The sequence below is a fragment of the Macrosteles quadrilineatus genome, unplaced genomic scaffold (assembly GCF_028750875.1).
Source record: "Macrosteles quadrilineatus isolate MER2022 unplaced genomic scaffold, UCM_ALF_1.0 Scaffold_5__1_contigs__length_97177068, whole genome shotgun sequence".
NCBI classification, from domain to species: domain Eukaryota; kingdom Metazoa; phylum Arthropoda; class Insecta; order Hemiptera; family Cicadellidae; genus Macrosteles; species Macrosteles quadrilineatus.
The window spans coordinates 65210857-65232011 of record NW_026542598.1 but is presented as its reverse complement, the minus strand read 5'-3'; the positions used below and the strand labels follow the sequence as shown (position 1 = coordinate 65232011).

At 36.1% G+C, this 21155-nt stretch overlaps 1 protein-coding gene across 2 annotated transcripts in view; it reads left to right on the top strand.

The window, feature by feature from the left end:
- Positions 1-20097, top strand: part of LOC128994550 (A disintegrin and metalloproteinase with thrombospondin motifs 9-like) — a 216678-nt gene extending 196581 nt beyond the window's left edge. The window contains exons 22-34 of one of the 2 annotated variants that reach the window (XM_054419173.1): positions 2272-2463; positions 2896-3087; positions 3725-3883; positions 5111-5287; positions 6417-6533; positions 7288-7362; positions 9926-10099; positions 12841-13035; positions 13460-13598; positions 14129-14315; positions 14650-14786; positions 15977-16173; positions 17706-20097. In XM_054419173.1, coding sequence (XP_054275148.1) covers positions 2272-2463; positions 2896-3087; positions 3725-3883; positions 5111-5287; positions 6417-6533; positions 7288-7362; positions 9926-10099; positions 12841-13035; positions 13460-13598; positions 14129-14315; positions 14650-14786; positions 15977-16173; positions 17706-17795 — 2031 coding nt within the window. In that variant the 3' untranslated portion in view covers positions 17796-20097. The remainder of the gene's footprint in view (positions 1-2271; positions 2464-2895; positions 3088-3724; positions 3884-5110; positions 5288-6416; positions 6534-7287; positions 7363-9925; positions 10100-12840; positions 13036-13459; positions 13599-14128; positions 14316-14649; positions 14787-15976; positions 16174-17705) is intronic. The other variant, XM_054419174.1, reaches the window with a different exon arrangement.
- Positions 20098-21155: the final 1058 nt, after the last annotated feature.

The following is a 21155-nucleotide window of genomic DNA, read 5'->3' as shown; positions in this document are numbered from 1 at the left end:
CCTCCCCTTTATTATGCCGGATGATTTAGGTTCTACTGTACAATGTAAACACTGTAGGCCTACTGTAAAGTATTGTAGCGTAGCCTATCCTACTTTAATTGTATTTTAATGAGGTCAAATCCCGACCTATATTGACCGACGCTGGTTCTGAACCTCGACTTAGCGAAATTCCTGCAAACCTAACCTCTATATAACGAACCTCGTTTTAACAAAATTAGTGATGGGCGGATCCAAGAAAATGTCGGTACCGGATCCGGATCCGGATCTTGAAAAATTCGGATCCGGATCTACGGATCTTCGGATCCGGATCCAGATACACACTGTCATAAGGGCGGGGAAAAAACGTAACTAACCGAATGCCAATTTAAATCATACTTTTATTATTTTTTATCACGAAGCATCGGGTGAGATTAAAATAGTAATGGGATATTTTTGAGACGAAATTATAGGCCGTTAGCTTATCATCCAGGTACAAAACTAAAAACTAGAGGTGTGAAGATATCCAAAAAATCGGGTCGGATTCAGTTCGGAAAGATACATGCCATTGCCATATATGTTATTTATTTGGATCAAGAGACAAACATTGAAACATGGCCTTGCCATATAAGTTATTTGCACCAAGAGACAAACACTAAGACATGACCTTGCCATAGAAGTTATTTGAATTAAGAGACAAACACTGAGACATGGCCTTGCCATATAAGTTATTTGCATCAAAAGACAAACACTGAGTCATAACCTTGCCATATAAGTTATTTGCATCAAGAGACAAATACTGAGTCATAGCCTTGCCATATAAGTTATTTACATCAAAAGACAAACACTGAGTCATGGCCTTGCCATATAAGTTATTTGCATCAAAAGACAAACACTGAGACATGGCCTTGCCATATAAGTTATTTGCATCAAAAGACAAACACTGAGACATGGCCTTGCCATATAAGTTATTTGCATCAAGAGGCAAACCACTGAGACATGGCCTTGCCATACAAGTTATTTGCATCTAGATACAAACATCGAGCCATATAACTAGTTTGCATCAAGAGACAAACACTCGGGGAAAAAACGGTCTTGTACATGGATACAGACAGCTTTGTGTTAGTAAAACAATCAGGAAAAAATCGGGGTTGTACAATGATACAGACAGATTTGTGTTTAGTAAACAAATCGGGGTTGTACAGTGATACAGACAGATTTGTGCTAGTAAAAACATTCGGGGTTGAACAGTGATACAGACAGCTTTTTGTGTTAGTAAAAAATCGGGGTTGTAGAGTGATACAGACAGATTTGTGTTTAGTAAACAAATCGGGGTTGTACAGTGATACAGACAGCTTTGTGCTAGTAAAAACATTCGGGGTTGTACAGTGATACAGACAGCTTTTTGTGTTAGTAAAAAATCGGGGTTGTAGAGTGATACATACAGCTTTTTGTGTTAGTAACAAATCGGTGTTGTAGAGTGATACAGACAGCTTTGTGCTAGTAAACCAATCGGGGTTGTACAGTGATACAGACAGCTTTGTGCTAGTAAAAACATTCGGTGTTGTACAGTGATACAGACAGCTTTTTGTCTTAGTAAAAAATCGGGGTTGTACAGGGATACAGACAGCTTTGTGTTAGTAAACAAATCGGTGTTGTACAGTGATACAGACAGCTTTGTGTTGGTAAAAAAATCGGGGTTGTACAGTGATACAGACAGCTTTGTGTTAGGAAAAAATCGGGAAAAAATTTGAAAAAATCGGATCCATCGAAACCGGATCCAGCCCAAGATCCGGAATTTTTTGGATCCGATCCGGTGCCGGTTCTAGCTCGGATCCGGCGGATCCGGTAGTCCGATATCCGGATCCGACCATCACTAAACAAAATCCTTGATATAACGAATATTCAGATCGGTCCCTTCAGATTCGTTATACTGAGGTTGGACTGTATTTATATTTTGATATGGTAACATCAGAAGCTAACAGCAGCTGAGTTCGGCTACTCAGTAGTAAAATGAAGTCAATATTGTCTTCGATTTGAGTTGAGGGTATGATTAGAGCATAATACAGGTGTTGATTCTGCAGGGTGCCCTAGTGCGCCAGTGTAGGTGGTTGTAGCCCCAAACACAGTGATTTAACTAGATATTAAAATATTTCTGTAAACAAAGTCACTAGTATCAGTTGCCTTTTGATTCAATTTATATATCTAGAAACATGACCATTGTAGAAACGTTCATTATTTTTATTATTAAATTATTTCATCACCTACTATGCTGAAAAGAGATGAATGTTGCAGTGTTCCGTGACGTGCGGCGTAGGCATGGCCACTCGCTCAGTGATGTGCAGCATCCAAGGACAGTGTTCCTCAAGCTCCAAGCCTGCAGTAACAGACACCTGCATACTCCACCCTTGCAGTCTGCAGCATGAGAACGCCATCAACAGCATCGACTATCACAGATACATCTGGCGCACTGAGGACTGGCAACCGGTGAGTCTAGTGCAAGTGTAGTAAGAGTAGTACGTTGTTATTTTACAGCACTAGGGTCCTACTTACTAAAGAGTGTTACAAAGCGTCAAGTGTGTTTAGGATAGGATAAATTGAAATAGTTGTTGGAAGTTTGAATAGGCTTACTTTGTCCACAGTCTAATCTGATTTGAGGGTTAACTGTACAAGAATTATTTTACAATAGACCAAAAATTTTCACAGTGGAACATCTTTTTTGGCAATGGAACGAATGAGAGATTTATCAAAATTATCAAACATGCTTAACCTTTGTCAATTAACGTTCAGCAAAAATAATGTTCAGAGAAAAATCATCTTTAACACACAAATAGCCCAAATAATTTACTTGAAATAATAAACTTCAATCACAATCACATTGTGACTGGTGAGGTATGTGACAGTTGTGTTGGTTGGCAGTGCTCAGTGACGTGTGGGGAAGGTATGAAGCGACGGTCACTGGTGTGTTATGACGAGGTGGCACGCAAGGTGACAGATAGCAACTACTGCACACACCTGGAGCAGCCCAGCACAGAGAGTGGTTGTATGGAACATGCCTGTGCCTCGTGGCGAGTCGGAGAGTGGGGGCCTTGCTCTGCTACGTGTGGCCAGGTAAACTACTTGTCCTTTATTGGCTTTAAATGCTTAAATGTAATGTAAATGATACTGACACCTTTCTGCAATCGTATATTTGCTCATAATAAACTTAATTGAAAATTAACCAATAGAATAGGCTACAGTAGAGTCTCACAAACCGGGACTTCGGTAACCCAGCAGTTTGGATAACATGATGGAATGGCCTCTGGATCGTCTGAATTAACGTATAGTGGTTTATGTTACCTTGTTACTGTCCAAACGATCCTTTGTAGTTTGTTATGACTATAGCTGTTTCGTGCTTTGGATGGAGCACATCATCAAGTCTGAAGAATGTCAAGTACCAAGGTAGTATTAAATATTCCTCGTGGTGGAGTTCGTTAAATGTTTAATAGTATATAAAACTTTGTAACCACTTAAGCTCTAGTCTAGCTGATCACGAATTTTTGATTTGAGGCCAGTACACACTATTCTACCACTACAATCACCAACCTGCATATGTGAATCACCCATTAAATGTTTCATCATCCATATGTAGATCTAGATCACCACACAGATCATAATTATATTGGACAGGCAAACTGACCGTTAGTTGATGTTAATGGACTTAATTTAACATGCTTGTTGTTATAACTAGAAAGTGATTTAATGACAGGGAGTGGAGAGCCGAGCAGTAGCGTGTATGACAGACAGCAGAGAGGTTGATCCTCGAGAGTGTACATCTTCTAGACCCGAGGACCAGAGAGCTTGTCTCACACAATGCCAAGACAAACCACCAAACACCTTCAAGTGGAGGACAGGCGCTTGGACTGAAGTGAGCTTACCTATTGTTTATATTTTGTTAGAGGTGTGTGAGCATGAGATTTTTGATCGAGCCAAAGTTTGTAGCTGAACTTGTTTAGGTAGTGAACTTAAAGTAATGCTAATAGAAAATTAATTTGTTACGAATCTTCTTTTCAGATACAATTTAATCAATGTTAGGATGTATTAGCACATTTACTAATGGGCCTCACACTTCTCTGTATGAGTAGTCGCCTGACACCTGGTAGTGAACAAGCAGTTTCTACACCATTATAAAGCTAAGAAGGATTTAAATTTAGTTATTATAAAATTGAAAATTGGTAATCAATTTAATAATCATAACTGTGTATTTATCACAGGACCGGGACAGGTAAATATCATTTAACGTGGTCATCATCACCATATTCTGTGATCGCGCAATCCTGGACAAATCCAATAATCATGAAAAAATCATCGTCATCCGCAGTTCAACAGTACATTCGTGGCTAAATCCTGGACGTATACTGTAGCCTTGTAAACATCATTATGAATTTTTATGATCACAGAAAGCTATTGTCACCCCCGCAGTGCCGGCAAAATCCTGGACATGACCAATGGTTGTGTAGACATTATCATCGTCCCTCGCAGTAAGGGAAACAACATTATCGTCTCATGAAATCACGGGAAAATCATCAAACTACTCCCACGGTCGTGTAGACATCATCATCCTCATCCGCAATCCCAGAAATATCCTGGACGTCTATCGGGTTAGTAGACATCACCATTGCCCTCTGTGATCATGGAAATGTTATTGTCTTCCCCCTTGGTCACGGAGACTTCATCATGATCTTATACGATCACATAAACATTACTGTCATCCGCAATCACTGCAAAAGCATGAAATTTCCAATCATACTATCTTCACAGACAAGCTCTGTGGTTGCGATTACATCGTGATCGTAAGGCTTGATTCGTAAGTATATTTTGATTTTGTTAATTAATACCTTGCACCGATTTCAGTTCAAATTTATACCTCTACCCGTTCAGAAAGTTGAGGTCCCTTTTCCTTTGTCTTTACATGGATTGTAACATTTATTTCAAGGTTACCGAACGTATGAACATGGAACAACTAACACTAACCAATGGGTGAGATGGTGTGTGTAATTGAGCCAACCAAATATTGAACATTATTTATCTATTTTTTTGGTTAAGTCAAGTTAATCATAATTAAATGTCTAAGTAACACAATTTGACACTTTAGTGCTCGGAGGAGTGTGGAGGAGGCAAGAGGACGAGGATGGTTGTGTGCCAAGACGAGGCAGGAGTGATCACCTCAGATGTGACTCAATGTAGAGATGCCAAGCCTGTGTCCAGCATCACCTGCAACACCCAGCCATGTAACCATGACGCCGGCTGGATATTTGGAGCTTGGTCTGAGGTAACTGATTCACTGATTTATTGATTGATTAATTAACTTGGGACAAAGCTTGTGCCTGTGTACATGTGGGATTTTGTGCTTTTCCTTTAATGCCTCAGTGGCCAGTGCACGGCAAAATATTGTACCTACTATACGTTCCCTGAATGAAAAACTTCTGTGCAGCAACCAAGAAACCAAAACTGACATTTTCCATAATTTATCTGTTTTGGTCTTTTAATTGGTAAAACCAACAATTGACTTTAATAACTTAACTATCTATGAAAGTAATGATATGTACCAAGATGCTTGAAATAGGATGCAACTCGACACAATGAATCTTCAGATCCTGTTAATTTCCACCCAAGCTGTAACCAATTATTTTAGGACCTATCATATCAAACACTTCTAATAAACAGGTGAACTCCATATCAGTTGAACAACAGATCTGATAAAAACGGAACTCAAAACCATGTACCTAGGTGCTGTCTCCTAACGATAGAACACCATAGACTGCTTGGCCATTCCTAATATTCATTTTTGAGGTGTTTCCTTCCGGATTACTTTCTTCTAACAATATAATTCTAAAGGTTAAATACCTTTTTGTTGCCAATGTAATCTCCCCCATTAGTCGTCTGGATGGCGACCAATTTCGACACTTAATGTGTCATTTTCAAGCCTTAAGACGTGTTGTCGCTCCTAGGAGGATGTCAAGAAGTCTTTAAAACAAAAACACGAAAATCAAACAAATATTATCACAAATAAATAAAAATAATACAGTATGGCCATACAACAACACCAATGATCACGGCGTGGCTATCTATTGAGCACAACCTTCCAATAGTTGCAGATTGTACCTTATCCTTGGGAGCTCAAAGGGCCTATTTATAGGCTTGGCTTAGTTTAGTTTGCAATGAAAAAGTCAGGTGTGTTAAGGTCTATTGTCATTTATACTAATTTATTTTACCCACAGCAACTTTTGTTTACGTACAATTTTAGCTCTTTTTGTGAGCTGGTTGACAGCGTTTATGTAAAATTACAATTAATTATTTATTGGACCTTGTATTCTAAAGACTGATTGTACATTGGCAAAATTGTTTTGTTTTAACACCATCACTAACATAGTATTGAATGTGTACCATGTCTGTGACAGTGTAACCAGACGTGTGGAGGAGGCTACCAACATAGACAAGTCCGCTGTCAGAGTGTCCGAGGTACTTTACTGTCCGACATGTCATGTCCTGCAGCTCAGAAACCACCTCATGTACAGGTAAGCGGCAAAACAAACAGTGATTCATCATTTCCTCAAGTAAAACAACCATCTTTTAGGGGGAGGGTGATTGGGTGATGGGAGGGGGGGAAGGGCCTACTAGTTGTCTAAAATATCATCTCAGTCACTTACCATTAATTAAGTCCTTCAGTGTATCTTCAAAATCGTTTCAAAATCATTTTTTTTCTTTCATCACTTAGTTTTTTTTTTTTTTAATATATTAAATACAAGAACTTTCATCCACACACAGTGGTATTTCTTTTTTTGGAAGATATTTAAAAAGTTTTTTTTATATTTTTATGTTTATATTAAATTGTTTATATTGTCAAAAAATAAACAATATGTACACATTTTTGTGCATGACTAATATGATGCAATTTGTAAATATTTTGGCGGAATAAATGCTATTTTGATTTGATTTGATTTGAAAATTCTAAATGGTTTTATGTGGTACTTGTGAAATAAGATACAAAATTATTAAACAGCACTCTCTACTCTATTACCATGAGGAATTCGGGGGTAAAAATTAGTCAGTCTACTAAGGTAGGTACTTATTTTGCCATCCATGTGGATAATTTATCCCTTTGTGGGGTATTTAGACCTATCAATTGAGGAGATACACCTAAAACAAACTCTCGTTTTAAGCCTTACTATAAGTATTCAAAGGCCTTCTCAACTCAGGTTTCAGTGCATGTCTGTAAAATTGTACTAAATCATGAAATCGTAATTTGCTTTATAAAAATGAAATGTTTAGGAATGCAACACTAGACCATGTCCTGCAGTTCAACAACAGTACCATTACAGGTGGCGCTCTCAAGATTGGAGTCCGGTAAGCACAAGTTAAATCTCCTTCAATCTCAATGCATGTTGTGGCTTTGTGAAACTGTCTGGATGATTTGCTGTTTAGAATTCATAGTGCACATTACCGAGAAAAACTCAGTCAAACTATCTATTCATGGTTTAAAAAATGCATTTCCTGTATTATGATACAAGAGCCAATTCTTTCCTCCCATCTCAATTCCAAGGATAATTTCTCATATATAGTTCATTCTATAATTTAATTTCTTCATCTTATTACGAGAAACACTTATAAAAAATAAAAATAAAATTTCCCCCTCTGACCTTGTCTAAGCAAACCCACACCAACTACTTGTATGAAACACAATTAGTTAAACATAACCGATTCAGTGAGAAAAAACCACTACACTAATATTTATTTATTATTTTGACTTTGAAACATTATACACAGTTTTCATTGTAAGTGAATTTATGATCTAAGATTTTACATAACACTTTTTACTAATCTGTAAGTCTTAAAGCTAAAAAATAAAATGTACACATTAGCGCTCCGAGTATACATTTTTCATTAACACGTTCACTGTGCATGACAAGTTATCTCGTCAACACTAGTTCTTTCCAGTGGCGAGCGACGAGTATACTCGTCAAAGCGCCGTCTACAAACTATTGTTCCATTTGCAAGGTTAGCCACTGCCGCGAGACGTTTGGCTTGCCACTTATTGCCACTTAGTGTTATACTTCAATCTGGTATGATTTGTTTTCAGATCCGACTATTTTATCAGTGGTAGAGATTGTTACAAATTTATTGTAGTGTGTGGGTTAGGCTTGGATCCAATTAGCCTACATGCAATAGAATGACGATAATGAATGTACTGTAGCATTGTGGAAGGAACCTAACCTCAAAATTATGCTTGACCGTTTTTTTGCGGTAGTTTTTGATGGTGTATCCTGATAGAATCCCTGCGATTCCCCTCTATTTGGCAATACTACTGAGGGCCAGCTTCCCGGCTAGCAGTATTGTTTCGTGCTGCTATCTGTTGTGTTCTTGTAAAACTACACCCTCAACAACTAGGACGCAGTATATGTCTCTCATTTGAAAAAAAACAACTAAATTTAAACGTATTTGTGCAGCGCTTTAGCTATTTGCGCCACCCGCAGTGGCCAGTCATTGTGCAACCGCATTGAACGTGTTGAGAGAATCAATCAAACAGCTGACTTTTACAACCAGTTACATGCAAAATCATGCTATGAAAACTTTATAGAGCCTTGTTAAGCCAAAATGCTGTATGTGATTTTTTATGTTAGTTATCAATAACTACTCATTAAGAAAGATTCCTTTTATGGCTCATTCGTTATTTTCTGCACTTGGCCTTGCCTTGCTTATACACGACTATCTTGCCATAAAATGAGTCACTTTCAGGACTATTAGTGAAACATTGTTATAGTATTACAAATACACTAGATATTTAATCCAATAATAACCTGCTAAGTCTTGCAATTATTTGATTTCTTACTCTTTTTCGTATATCCTCCCAAAAAACATCAAAGTTACGTCTTCATCTGCAAACCTTAACCCTGGATCTTTTACTAACACTTGCCCTCTCATACTCATGTTCTGGTGTTTAACTATTATTTTTGTTGGTTTTATGTTGCAGCGGGTTTACTGACACAGCCATAACAAATCAAACACACTCTTTACACTTTTAAACATCTACCTCTATGTCTACCTCAGGGAAATATATCTACCTCATAAAAATTCCTATTTTTCTTAGATCACTTTTAGTTTATAATTCTGTAACTGTCATTGCCTTATTAGATGTTGCCACGCATTTAAAATAAAATACTAGACAGTTACAAATCAGTTTAAATTCAATCGGTCATTTGTGTTCAATTATTAAAAATGTTTAAGCTTAATTTATAATTTACAAATGTTTCAGGCTGTGATAGCTTATGTTTGCATGTATCTAAATAACTCTTTAGTTTATATCGGATGTATTCTTATTGCTGTGTTTGTTCTGTGAATGTCTGCATGTTTATTAGAAACATTGGGCTGTGTTCATAATCATTATTTGTATTGAAAGTTAGCTGTAAGTATTGTTTTTATCTTATATAAATGCACCTAATTCCCATCACATCTTAACCTTGCACTTGACAAATGATGCTTGCTTTGTATTCTATTGCATGAATCAAAGTTATATACCTACTAAATTTTACATTATTTGAGGATGTTTATTTTTTAGTAGGGTAAATAATGTTAATTTTTTTAGGAATGAGGTTTGATCTAAAAGTAATAAAAAATACATGTGAAGACATTTCTGGCCATATTACTCTTTTTTAAGTAGGCTGTCAATCGCCACAAAGTTATGTATTGTTAAATAAACTTAGATCTAAAATGTCAACAATCATAGCTAATAGGGCAATGCTGGTTATAGAACAGAGCTCTCCATGGCGTGGATATCCAATCCATCTATACTTAGTATTTATTGATATAAACGTAGTTATCACAGTAAGCTTATCACACTACAACGACCCCAACCACCTATACAATGTGTCTACGATTAGACTCATATTCACACATTGCCACTTACAAACAGTGTTCCCGATCTTGCGGGAAAGGCGTTAGACGACGGAAAGTGTCTTGTGTGGAGCGATTGTCAGGAAAACTGGTGAGCCCAATTCACTGTTCGGCTGTCCAGAAACCCAAGGTGACGGACAACTGCAAACTCTCACCTTGTCCTCTTCAGTGGATCACCAGCGACTGGTCACAGGTAGAGCAGCTTGTCGCATGTCCGTGGTCGTTGCCTTTCCCTGCTAAGGACGAGTGGCCGTCTAATCTGGTGTGGACCCGGAGCGGTGCTGGTTGCGTCCTGTCTTGTCCAAATAGAGTGTACAGTCTAACTTGAGCTTCGTAGATTAACATTTGTCTTTGTAATATCAATACCTAATTGCTGTTTAAGGTTCACCTGTATAATTAGTAGATACTACGGAGGTACTAACATGTATTTGGCAAATTAAAACTCAGGCTCTATATTAATATTCCAAACAAGGTTTTCAGAGAATGACTGCATCAAAGATAGAAACTTATTACTAACTACTGACTTTTCAGCTGCTTTACAAACAGCAATCAGTCAAACTGCTCTACAGATACGAGTCTGTAACTTGGCCAAAACAACAGCACTTAGTAATAAGTTTTTGTCTGTGACCTGGTTGATCCCAAAAGATCCAGTATGCAGTGTTAGTGACTACCTGACCATGGAAGCTTTTTTCTTAAAATCTCTATTGTTTGAAGTGGTAATACTTTTGTGATAATCAAATCCTAACCCATTACTAATTACTTTATTATAAATATTTTTGTTTAACATGGACCAAATTATAATCATGTGATTGGATGCTAGAAAAAACCATTAAGAAGATTTTTGTTAAAATTTCCTTATAGGTCCTAAAGGTGTATAAATAACAAAAAACTTATTTCCAAAAGCTTATACAGGGTGGAAAAAAAACTCCCGGGATGGTAAAATATTTAAAAAAGTACTAAAGATAGAGCTTAAAATCTTAAATGTAGAAGTCCCCCTGAAGAAGTAGTGTATCACTGAGTAATCTGTTAAAATGAGTTTAATGCCCAGTAACATCTAAAAAAATGTTGAAGCTCTATCTTTATTACGTTTTGAAATATTTAATCACCCAATGACTTTTTGTCCACCCTGTATTAGCTAAAAACTAACAATGTAACTCAAGGTGTAAGCCTATTAGGTAAAGTCCTGTAAACTAATTTATATTGTAACAAGTAATTGATTTAATTATATGGAGAGTTCATTTATAATATAAGTTAGTCTTCTGTTAATCGTAAAAAAATAGAAAACATGAAAACTATACTAATATGTAATATAAAGTCTCAATAACAACATAGATTGTAATAAACAGCTAATACGTAAGGGAAAGCCTTTAAAACAATAACTTTAACTTTGTTATATATATTTTAACTCCACACACCTCAGATACTAAATTTATAACTATTAACACTTTCTAACATATTAGGTATCAAACAATTTCATTTGTCTATCCATGTAATATTGTTGCTTTACCAATAAAAATTTTATTAATTTACCTTGGTCACCAAGAAAGGTTTTAAGGAAAGGCCCTCCAGGTGTTGTTTTTTTTTTTTACTTTAGATCATCAACTTAAATGTTAAATATATGGATTGGCATTGAAATCCCCAACTTCCAATCCTATTATCTTAAAATCTCCAAACAAAACCCAAAATCTCAGTCAGAAAGCCGTTTACTTGCCTCCAAGAAATCATTAATGTGTTGTATTAAGATAAATAAAAATAGTGAGGGATGAAATGTATCCAAAATATGTCAAATACCCTCTTTGAACCTTACATACCAGTTTTCAGCCAACAAGTCTTTCATTGCGCTGTATTTACCTTTGTCAATATAAGTACAATAACTGTCCAATAGTGTTATAGCTACGACAGACTGTTTGATGATCGTCTTTATAAGAATACCTATATATGTCTATATATAGAACATTTGTATCCTCCCCTTTCAATTATGACTCGCCATGTACGCTTATAATCTGCTACTATAATGACTCTACCTTTGTTAATTGACTACTTGAAAATTACTATGTGTTGTACTAAACTAACAACTATACTGCTCATACTGACATTAGTATCATTCTAGGTACTGTCCGCCCATAGAATTTCAACTTTATCGTTAAAGAAGTCTGTTTGTCCTCAAATGTCCTGTTTTCTGTTTTGTGATTTGAACTTTCAGATTAACCAAGTCCAACCCCCCTTGAAACTTTATATTCTTTTACAGGGTAAAACTACAACTGACATATTTCCTGGTTAAAAAAAATTGTTATTTCATAATTTTTCCTGTGTGATTGGATGTTGTTTCACCAAAGACAGAGTTCAGTTTAAAAGGTATCATAAGGGATTTGTTTGTACATGTTTACAGTGTTTGTGATATTGTTGCATTTTGTGTTTGCCCCCAGTTTGTTTAAGTCCAATAGGTAAGATATAAGGGCGATTCTGTTCCCCCTTTTTTAGGTTAAATATTCTACATTGCTTAGTACCATAACGGCATCTAGTTAATAAAAATAAGACTATATTAAGGATTAACGAAACCTTTTTATTCAAAACTACCTTAATTTAAAGATATTTAAAAGTCACTTACTGAGATACAATTTTGTATGGTTCTTTACCCTATTTTTTTCTAAATAGATATGGCTTTTGTAAACAAGTTTTATCTTCTCACTCACCCTTGAGCTTAAAACTTATTATTTTAACTAAAATATTGGTATACCTCGAGTGAATAAGAGAACCTTCTATTGTGTCATGATGGATGACCTATTATTTAATGAGAGAACAATAGTATAATAGAAAGTTATAACATCTGTATTTAATTTTCATCATACAAGGAAACTTTTCACATGAAAAATTTTGTATACATTGATAACAATTATCTAAACAATCTAAGCTTATAAGTCTCTAAATTTTCAGTGTTCGGTTACCTGTGGGCATGGAACACAGCAGCGCAGTGTAGCTTGTCAACGGGTCAATCAGCTGGAGTGGGTGGACCCAGACCCGGTATCACCCAGCTTGTGTGACCAGAGCACCCGACCCAACACATCCCGAGCTTGTCACCCGAGCAGCTGTTACGCTACTTACAGTTGGGTGCCTGGACCATGGCAACAGGTGGGCTCCTACAGATAGAAATAGGACAGATTTATTACCTCACAAGAGCTTAGGTCTACATGATATTTGCACTTTTGCTACATTAGGATAACAATAACGGGGGAAGCTACATCAGCAAAATGTGTAGTGCACTAATGCTAATCACAATGTGTTCTCATATCAGTGTATTAAACAAGGTACACAAATAAACATATCAATCAAAACATAACATTTTACATTATATTCCAATAACTCAATGGTAAAAATATATATTTCCGGAGCACATTCTTTACAGCTTGTTGGCTCCCTTGAAAACATCAGTACCTATTACTGATTGGAACATTTTTTACCAAATAGTAGAGACACGTTTCATAAATTTGTCATTTTATTCTGCTTAAAAATGTGTTCTAGTTTATGTGAATCTATACTTAATATTTTCTTTTAGTGTACACACCCTTGTGGAAAGAAAGGAAGGCAAATAAGGAGACTTTTCTGCTACCACAAAACTGGCAAGAAGGTCAATAAGAGGAACTGTCCTAGGGAACTGCGCCCGCAACGGAAACGGAAATGCAACCAGAAAAAGTGTAAGTGACAATAAAATGTTGCATGTGTATCTTAGTTTTTTGCGTATGGCTTAAGATGCTTCGAGCATAAAGTAACACCCTTGCGACAGTATAATAACTGTAAACGCAAGGATTGCAAAAATATTGCAGGAAAGAGAGCCAAAAGGGCTGTAAGTCAATAGCATATTTCTCTATAGAAAAAACTCAAATGCAAGTAGAGGAAAGCAATTAAAACACCCTCCAAACATTTGCCGATATGCCAGGGATGAAACCCGTCCCTCTTGTACCGAAGTCCATGACACTAACCACTGACCACAACACACACAAATTTGCTATTATTGGTATTAAGCTTTTTTTTGTCTCAAACTATTACGTCTGAATACTACTTTAGGCCATTGCCTTGAAACTTGACCTAAGTCTTAATAAATTTGTAACAGTTGTAAATTGTCCCATGCCGGAATATCAAATGTACTGGATGCGAGTACTGCTCACAAAAGGCAAATTTCTTCCAACCCAATCACATAGTAACAATGTCTTTAATGTATGTGCAGGTGGATTCACTTCATGCAAGGATGTGCAGCAGAAGACAGGCCAGAGAAGAGACAAGGAATACACCATGTCAGTGGCTGGTAGGAATCTGTCCATCTTCTGTTACGGGATGAACACAGTCGCTCCTGTGGAGTTCCTCACCCTTCCTACAGGAGAGAGGGAGAATTACGCTGAGTATTATGGGAACAGGTTAGTATTGGCAATGCAAACATCTGTGATATAAGATGTTACTGTCAGGAGTGTTAATGGTGCCCCTACATGTTTGTTGATCATTTTTCTACTTATTTATATGGGTTTAAGTTTAAAATTTAATGCTTTAGAATCTAATGGTTAAAGTGTAAAAAAGAACAAAAATTTGATTACTGTAAAGACTACCTAATATTTTACCTCCTCGTGAAATCCAAACTGAGTGTAGATATCATACCTACATGTTTCAGCCTGACGATGCCTATAATATTTTCAATCCAAGTCAGAATCATACTTTAGATTCATTTGTAGTTACTATAACATAAATGTGTTTTAGCCTACGAAATCCAGACGTGTGTCCCTACGGAGGCCAGAGGAAGGAGCCTTGTCCATGCATCAGTGATCTGGATGGCAGAGCAGGACTGACCACCTTCTCAAAAATCAGACTAAACATCACATCTCTTAAAATTATTAGTAAGTACCAAAGGTTTTTTGTTTTAGTAAATTTTAAATAGCTTTCCATTGAATACTTGTTTATTGTACTTGTTGCAAAACTTTGTACAATCAGTGATATTTGTCATCAGTTCATTGACTTGCTAGCTAATTTTTATTCTATTTTCTGTCATCAACACATAAAAAAAAAAAATAAAATAAAAAAAATAAACGAGTGTTCTCCCTCAAATTAAGGACTTTTGAAGGTCTCAATCAAACTCCTGTCCCAACCAAGCAAGTTAGTTCAAATCTAAGACCAACGCCGTGTTACTTTCTTCATTCACTCATACCAGGTGGATTTGGTTCTTATATTGGACCATTAGTCTGGTTCATAAGCTATACAGTTAAAAAAGGTTATGAAAGAAAACAGTCGCTTCCGCCAAGTGAGAATCACGTTCCGTGGTAAGGTTTCCTACAAAAGGGGTAATTTTTTTGTGATTGCCGTTGCCAATTGACAGACGTGCATACAGAAAAGTTTTTTGATATAGAAAATGTCCTTTACTGGCCTGGGGAGTGTTTAGAAGTCTGTAAATATTTTCAAGGCAGACATTTCAAGGCTGACATTTCGGTTTAATCGTGACAGTTATTGCATTTAAGGAACCTTTGCTTGCAGATTGGTACACCTCGATCTGCATGCCCAACTACCTTGTCTTAAGGAAAATGAAACCTTGGAAAAAAATTGTGCAAATGTTTAAGACCACATCCAAATTCCCTCCACCTCTTGCACACATTTTCTATGTCTAATCATCTTACTCCAGTCACGTCCATCGACTGGCGATGGACTTAAAGCGGTTGAAAACTAGGACCACAGAAATCTTATCACAGGAAAGCGGTTGAAAACTGGGACTACAGAAATCTTATCACATGACCAGATTCATACTTGGTTGGAGAGTCAATTTTATTTTAGAATATTTGTTAATACTATGACCAGACAAATAATTCCTTAGTAGTGGGAACTGGCTAGAATAGTAGTGAATGAAGTAAGGAACACGACATTGTTTATCGATTCAATTTTGCTTTGTTAAAAAGTTAGTGTAGAAGACCCCTTGAATAACTCATCTCCTTTATACACCATTTCTTGTCTACTCTTACACTAGCTACAACTTTAACGTGGGAATGGAATGTGTTTTTCTCTCCATAATAGAAAGCTAATGTACAAGTACGCTTGGCAGGTAATGACTGGACTTTCTCCAAGCAAGTGAAGGGTGCGAGGGTGGAGTACGGAGTGGCGGGGGACTGCTACTCCAGGGCCAGATGTCCTCAGGGGAGGTTCAGCATCAACCTGAGTGGTACAGGGCTGCGAGTGTCACCTCACACTCAGTGGAGGGGTCAGGGCCACTATGCCTCACATCAGATCAACAAACTTGAGGTACAGTCTTAGATAAAACTGCTTTAACTACCAAATGTTTAGTCAAAGTTTGTTTAACTGTGTAGTGTGTATGAGCATAGACAAATAGAATGAATATAGACCGGCAACAGTGCTGCGGTTAGCATATGTTCCGGCGCCCACCGCTAGGAGTGTCGTCTAGTTACGGCGCACACCGCTGCAGCGTCTGCTGGTAGCATACGGCTCCTGCGCTCCTTGCCTGCAGCGGTGTGTGCTGTAATTACACGGCATTCCTAGCGGTGGGCGCCAAAAGCTTCCTTAGACAGTCTATATTTATTCTATTTGTCTGTGGGATGAGTTCTGATGTTTATGGATCCATGAGAGTGTTGGATTACCAAAACAGCTAACTACGAAAATAATACTAAATTAAATCTACAAGTTTGTAACTTATAAATTTTTATTGTGGAATCCTTAAAAATAGGCCTTAATAACGATGAGTAAGCCTACCCTACATTCTAAATTAAACGATCAGTTTAGCAGTTATTTAGATTCATCAGACACTATTCACTGCACAGTCAGACCTGATACTGCAGCTGGGTAAATAAATAAATAAATAAATAAATATTACTTTATCGTCACCGTCACATACACAAGAATACATTCCAAGTTTCTAGTGCAGCTAGAGGAACAGGTGACATTGTCAAATATGCATAATATAAAACAAAGAAAACATTCCATAAATTAAAATAGTACTAAAGTAAAATTAACTATTTTAAACTGAGTTATTGCCCAAAGTGTACACCAATATTATTGTCATCCAGAAATTCAGATACAGAATAGAAGGTTTTTTCTATTAAATAACCTTATATTAAGGTCATTTTTGAATTTAGTTATGCAGCTAATATTTTTGAATCTATTTGGGGTAATACTCCTGTGACAACAAATCCAGTATTGTACAGATTTCAGCTAATTACTGTTGATGAAAGTTTTCTTGCAGCTCAGAAATACCAAAGTTTTCCGTTCTTCTTGGTAGCCTATAGACATCTCCCATCAGTTTTGGATTCTAAGTCACATGGTGTGCAAAGTTTATATAACTTAGCTTACCACCTTGGAAAAAAAAAACTGTTGAACAACCACAGCAGGCCTATGCCATGCATTGTAAACATTGTGCAAATGTTTACAGCTCTTACTTTCCACCCTAACTTTCTACGTTTACTCCATTTATGTATGAAAACAGGCAATAAACTTCAATAACAATTGATAGCTTAGGCCACAGAAATCTAACTAGAGAAAGAATTTCTTACTTGGTGGGAGTAAAGATTTTTCCCTTGACATTCTGTTCAACTACTAACAAGACTTATCGTTGCACAGTGGGTGGGAGCATGCTAAGCTTGTAGTGAATGAAATAAAGATTGCAGCACTGGGTTCAGATTTGAACCAGCTCCAGTGGGGGTACCCGAAGATTGTTGAAGATAGTAATTTACGGAAAATCTTCAAAATCTTTAAATAGTCTAGTTATTGTAAATCTAATGCATTATATCAGCTGTACATCTATTACATGACATTTTTTACAGGACAACCGCAAGGTGATGGGCAAGTGTGGAGGCTACTGTGGCACCTGCAGTCCAGAGTTTGGTCTGAAGCTAGACATTCTGCCACCATAGTAGAGGAGCGGCAGTGGTGCCACTACCACAGATGTAACACAGCCAGGGCCGCCAACCTCGGCCACCGATCTCAGCCAGCCACCGAGGCCCATTACTAGTAACTTATTGTAGATGTCGAGTCACCAGACCCCCCTTGTACATATTGTATAGTGCCATCGGATGTAAACAAGTGTACAGTAGTCGTAGGATTGGTTCTTTGAAGGAAAAGATCTGTATTTATTTATACGTCATAGCTATAATATATATTGAATTATTTATATTTTATTGTGTATTAAGTTATCTAAATTGTAACAATTTTATTTTTTATAACGTGTATTTTGAGTCTAAATTATTTGTTTAGGTTATTTATATTCACAGAGAGTTTAGAATAAGTATGAACTCATAACTCAAGCTCTGCTGCAATGTTTTAGATTTGTAAATAACTGAGTACTGTTTAAGTAGTGTCGATAAACTCTAAATGCAATATATTATGCAGTAGGACCAATGATAAAACCATATTTGGATATCTTGGTTATATTAATTTAAAATAATAATTCTTCTTCAAATTACACAACTGGAACCTGGTTATATTCTTCTTCATAATTGAAGATTTTCAACACTTAAGATTATCATTCTGAGTATTTCAGTTTTCCAGTAGCCTACTCCTAATTTTTTTAAACCCACAAGTACACCACCACTTTCACAAAACATAAGTGTGCTAGATCAGCCTAAAAACTAGTTATTTGAAGGGGTGCTCAAATATTTTAAAATTCAGTTGAAAAAATATTTTTATATTTAAGTCTGATTGGATATTTAATTATTTATGAATCTAGTCAAAGTTTAAAATTGTTAATAAACCCAGGAATAAGCCCCTATAGACTGCAAACTAAATAATATGTGTTTTGTGGTTTTACTTCATCTTTGAACCTGGATTTTAAAATTTTTTCCTAATTTATTATTGAACAACTTTTGGAGTATATAATAATAACATAAGTATTTGCTCTACAATATTCAGTATTCAAAATTGCGTGAAGTATTCAATTTGAATTAATACAACCCCAAATTCACTATCTGCACACCCCTAACTATGTCCAAAACCCTATGGCCTAATACTTAATTCAAGTGGATATTATGTACAACTTAAACTTTAAAAATATCATAAACTATGTTTATCTTTATCTTTCTGTGTTTTTGTAAACTTAAGCACTCTCTAATAATTACTTGAGGTTATTCATGTGGACTTCAACATGGAAATTTATGCAGTGTACTCGTTCACTTAGTTAACAAGATAATGCAGTTACCAACAATGTTTTCACGAAGGTTAACAGTCACTTGTATACTGTAATTTCCACCATGTTTTACTATGAATGTATGGAGCAGATGTATTGATGTACCAATGTATTGAGCAGAGGCAGATAATCAGTATTATAAATCTTTGTGTTCAATGTAGATGTGCTAAGCTGAATGTGATGTGTTTAAATGTTGTAGTATGTAGTAGACGGTGCACCAGAGCCCACCGAACTACTTATGTGCCTCTCATTTCCTATTGTTCCGTTGATGGCTACAAAACAGTAGTATGAGCGGAAACTGTGTTAGAGATATTTAGTAGTTAACAACTTCCGTGTTAGGAAGTTTAAAATCATACAAGGTTTTATTTTTCCTATCTTGAAAATTGATATTAACTGTATTTTTTAAATGGTGATTTCGGAAAAATCTTGTTATGAAATTTAACAAGTCTTGTATTTTATTGTGCATTAAATTATGTTAAAGTTCTTAAACCATTGAAGAAAAAAGGGGTTCTAATTTTATTTTACAGCAATTGAATAAAAATAAGTTTATTATCTTCTGAATTTTTTTTATTTCACTACAAAATTACTGTTGGTGTAGACTTAAACACTGTTTTGGCTTGTAAGCTATTTAAGCCCTATACCCTTCTCAGGGTGAAGACAAACAGTGTTATAAATGTTGATTAAAAATGTTATCTAAATAAAACAAAAAAAATGTGTGTATTAGTTTTTTTTTATATATAAACTATTGATCAATTTGTCATGAACCAAATAGAATTAACTGAACTGTTTGTTTCCTTTTACTACTGTTGGGCCATCATTATCCTGTTTGTCCTGCAAGTGACGGACTAAACTGACTATCAATGGAAAGGTATCTGACCGGAGTTACCAGCGTCATGGAGAGCAATTCACTGCCAACATGTGGAGAGCCCAACACTTCACTGCCAAATATTCTCTCATTGTTGTATAATGATTTTGTATACATTTTTATACTGTAATTTGTAAAATAAAATAACAAAGTGTATTTTTACTGTAAATAGCAATTTAAGTCTCATTTTTACCTTTCTAGCATACTCTTATTCTTTAAGTAGTGATGGGTTAGTTTTATTCATTGAAAAGTAGAACATTGTAGATACTTACCTTTTGAACTCCATTGATTGTTCATAAAATACAAAGTGATTTTAAAAGAAGTTTTTGGTTGATACACACAGGAAGAATAAGCAAAACACCAATCCCTAAATTTCCACTCAAGTGTTCCAGCGTTTATTCTGGGTAGGCCTCTCCGCCCTCTCCCCACTACTGCACTTCTCATGAATTGTACTCCAGATCTGACCGAGATGAGATCCAAACCTTCAAGCTAAAGTTCTGTCTTCTGGTCAAAGAGCCAACGACTCAGACCACTTGGCCTATGATGACACTTTACAATCTACAGTACTGACAAACAAAGTTCCCAAGCACAGCAGTTCTAAACTTAAGCACTAGGTGCACTAGGTCTAGTCAGATATAGCAATCTGCAATTTCTTTAGCTATATTGTCATAAATAGCAGTAAATGGAAGTTTTTCTTATGCTAGTCTGATGCAGTGGAACTTTGATAACAAGACCCTAACAAGTCACCCTTTTTAACAAGTGTCATTTTCTAATCCCCTTGAATTTTATTTTAGCCCTTATCACAGTCATGTTGCAAACCTCGATAAGAAGTCAACCTTGATAACAAGTCTTATTTACTAATCCCCTTGAGAGTCTTGTTATCGAGGCTCTACTGTATATCTGATGTTGAATCTTTCAAAGAGTTGTAAAAGTAGTTGCAAAGGTGAATATCCAGAAGCGAAACACAGTAATAAGAATTAAAAGAGCTAAAGCGCAATACATTTCCCCTCAAATCCAATCAACGTGTTCTCAACTGGTGCAAAGCATAATATCACCTTATTTATGGGAATCAAGATAGTTTGTGAACTGAATATCAAACTGAAGCTCCCATTACAGAGGAAGGATCACATCAATAGTTTATTGAACCAACAGTTTCTCCAAGACCTACTGACTCAATTACACAATAATGATGTATGCAAATTGTGGAATGGTTTACATAGTTTGACG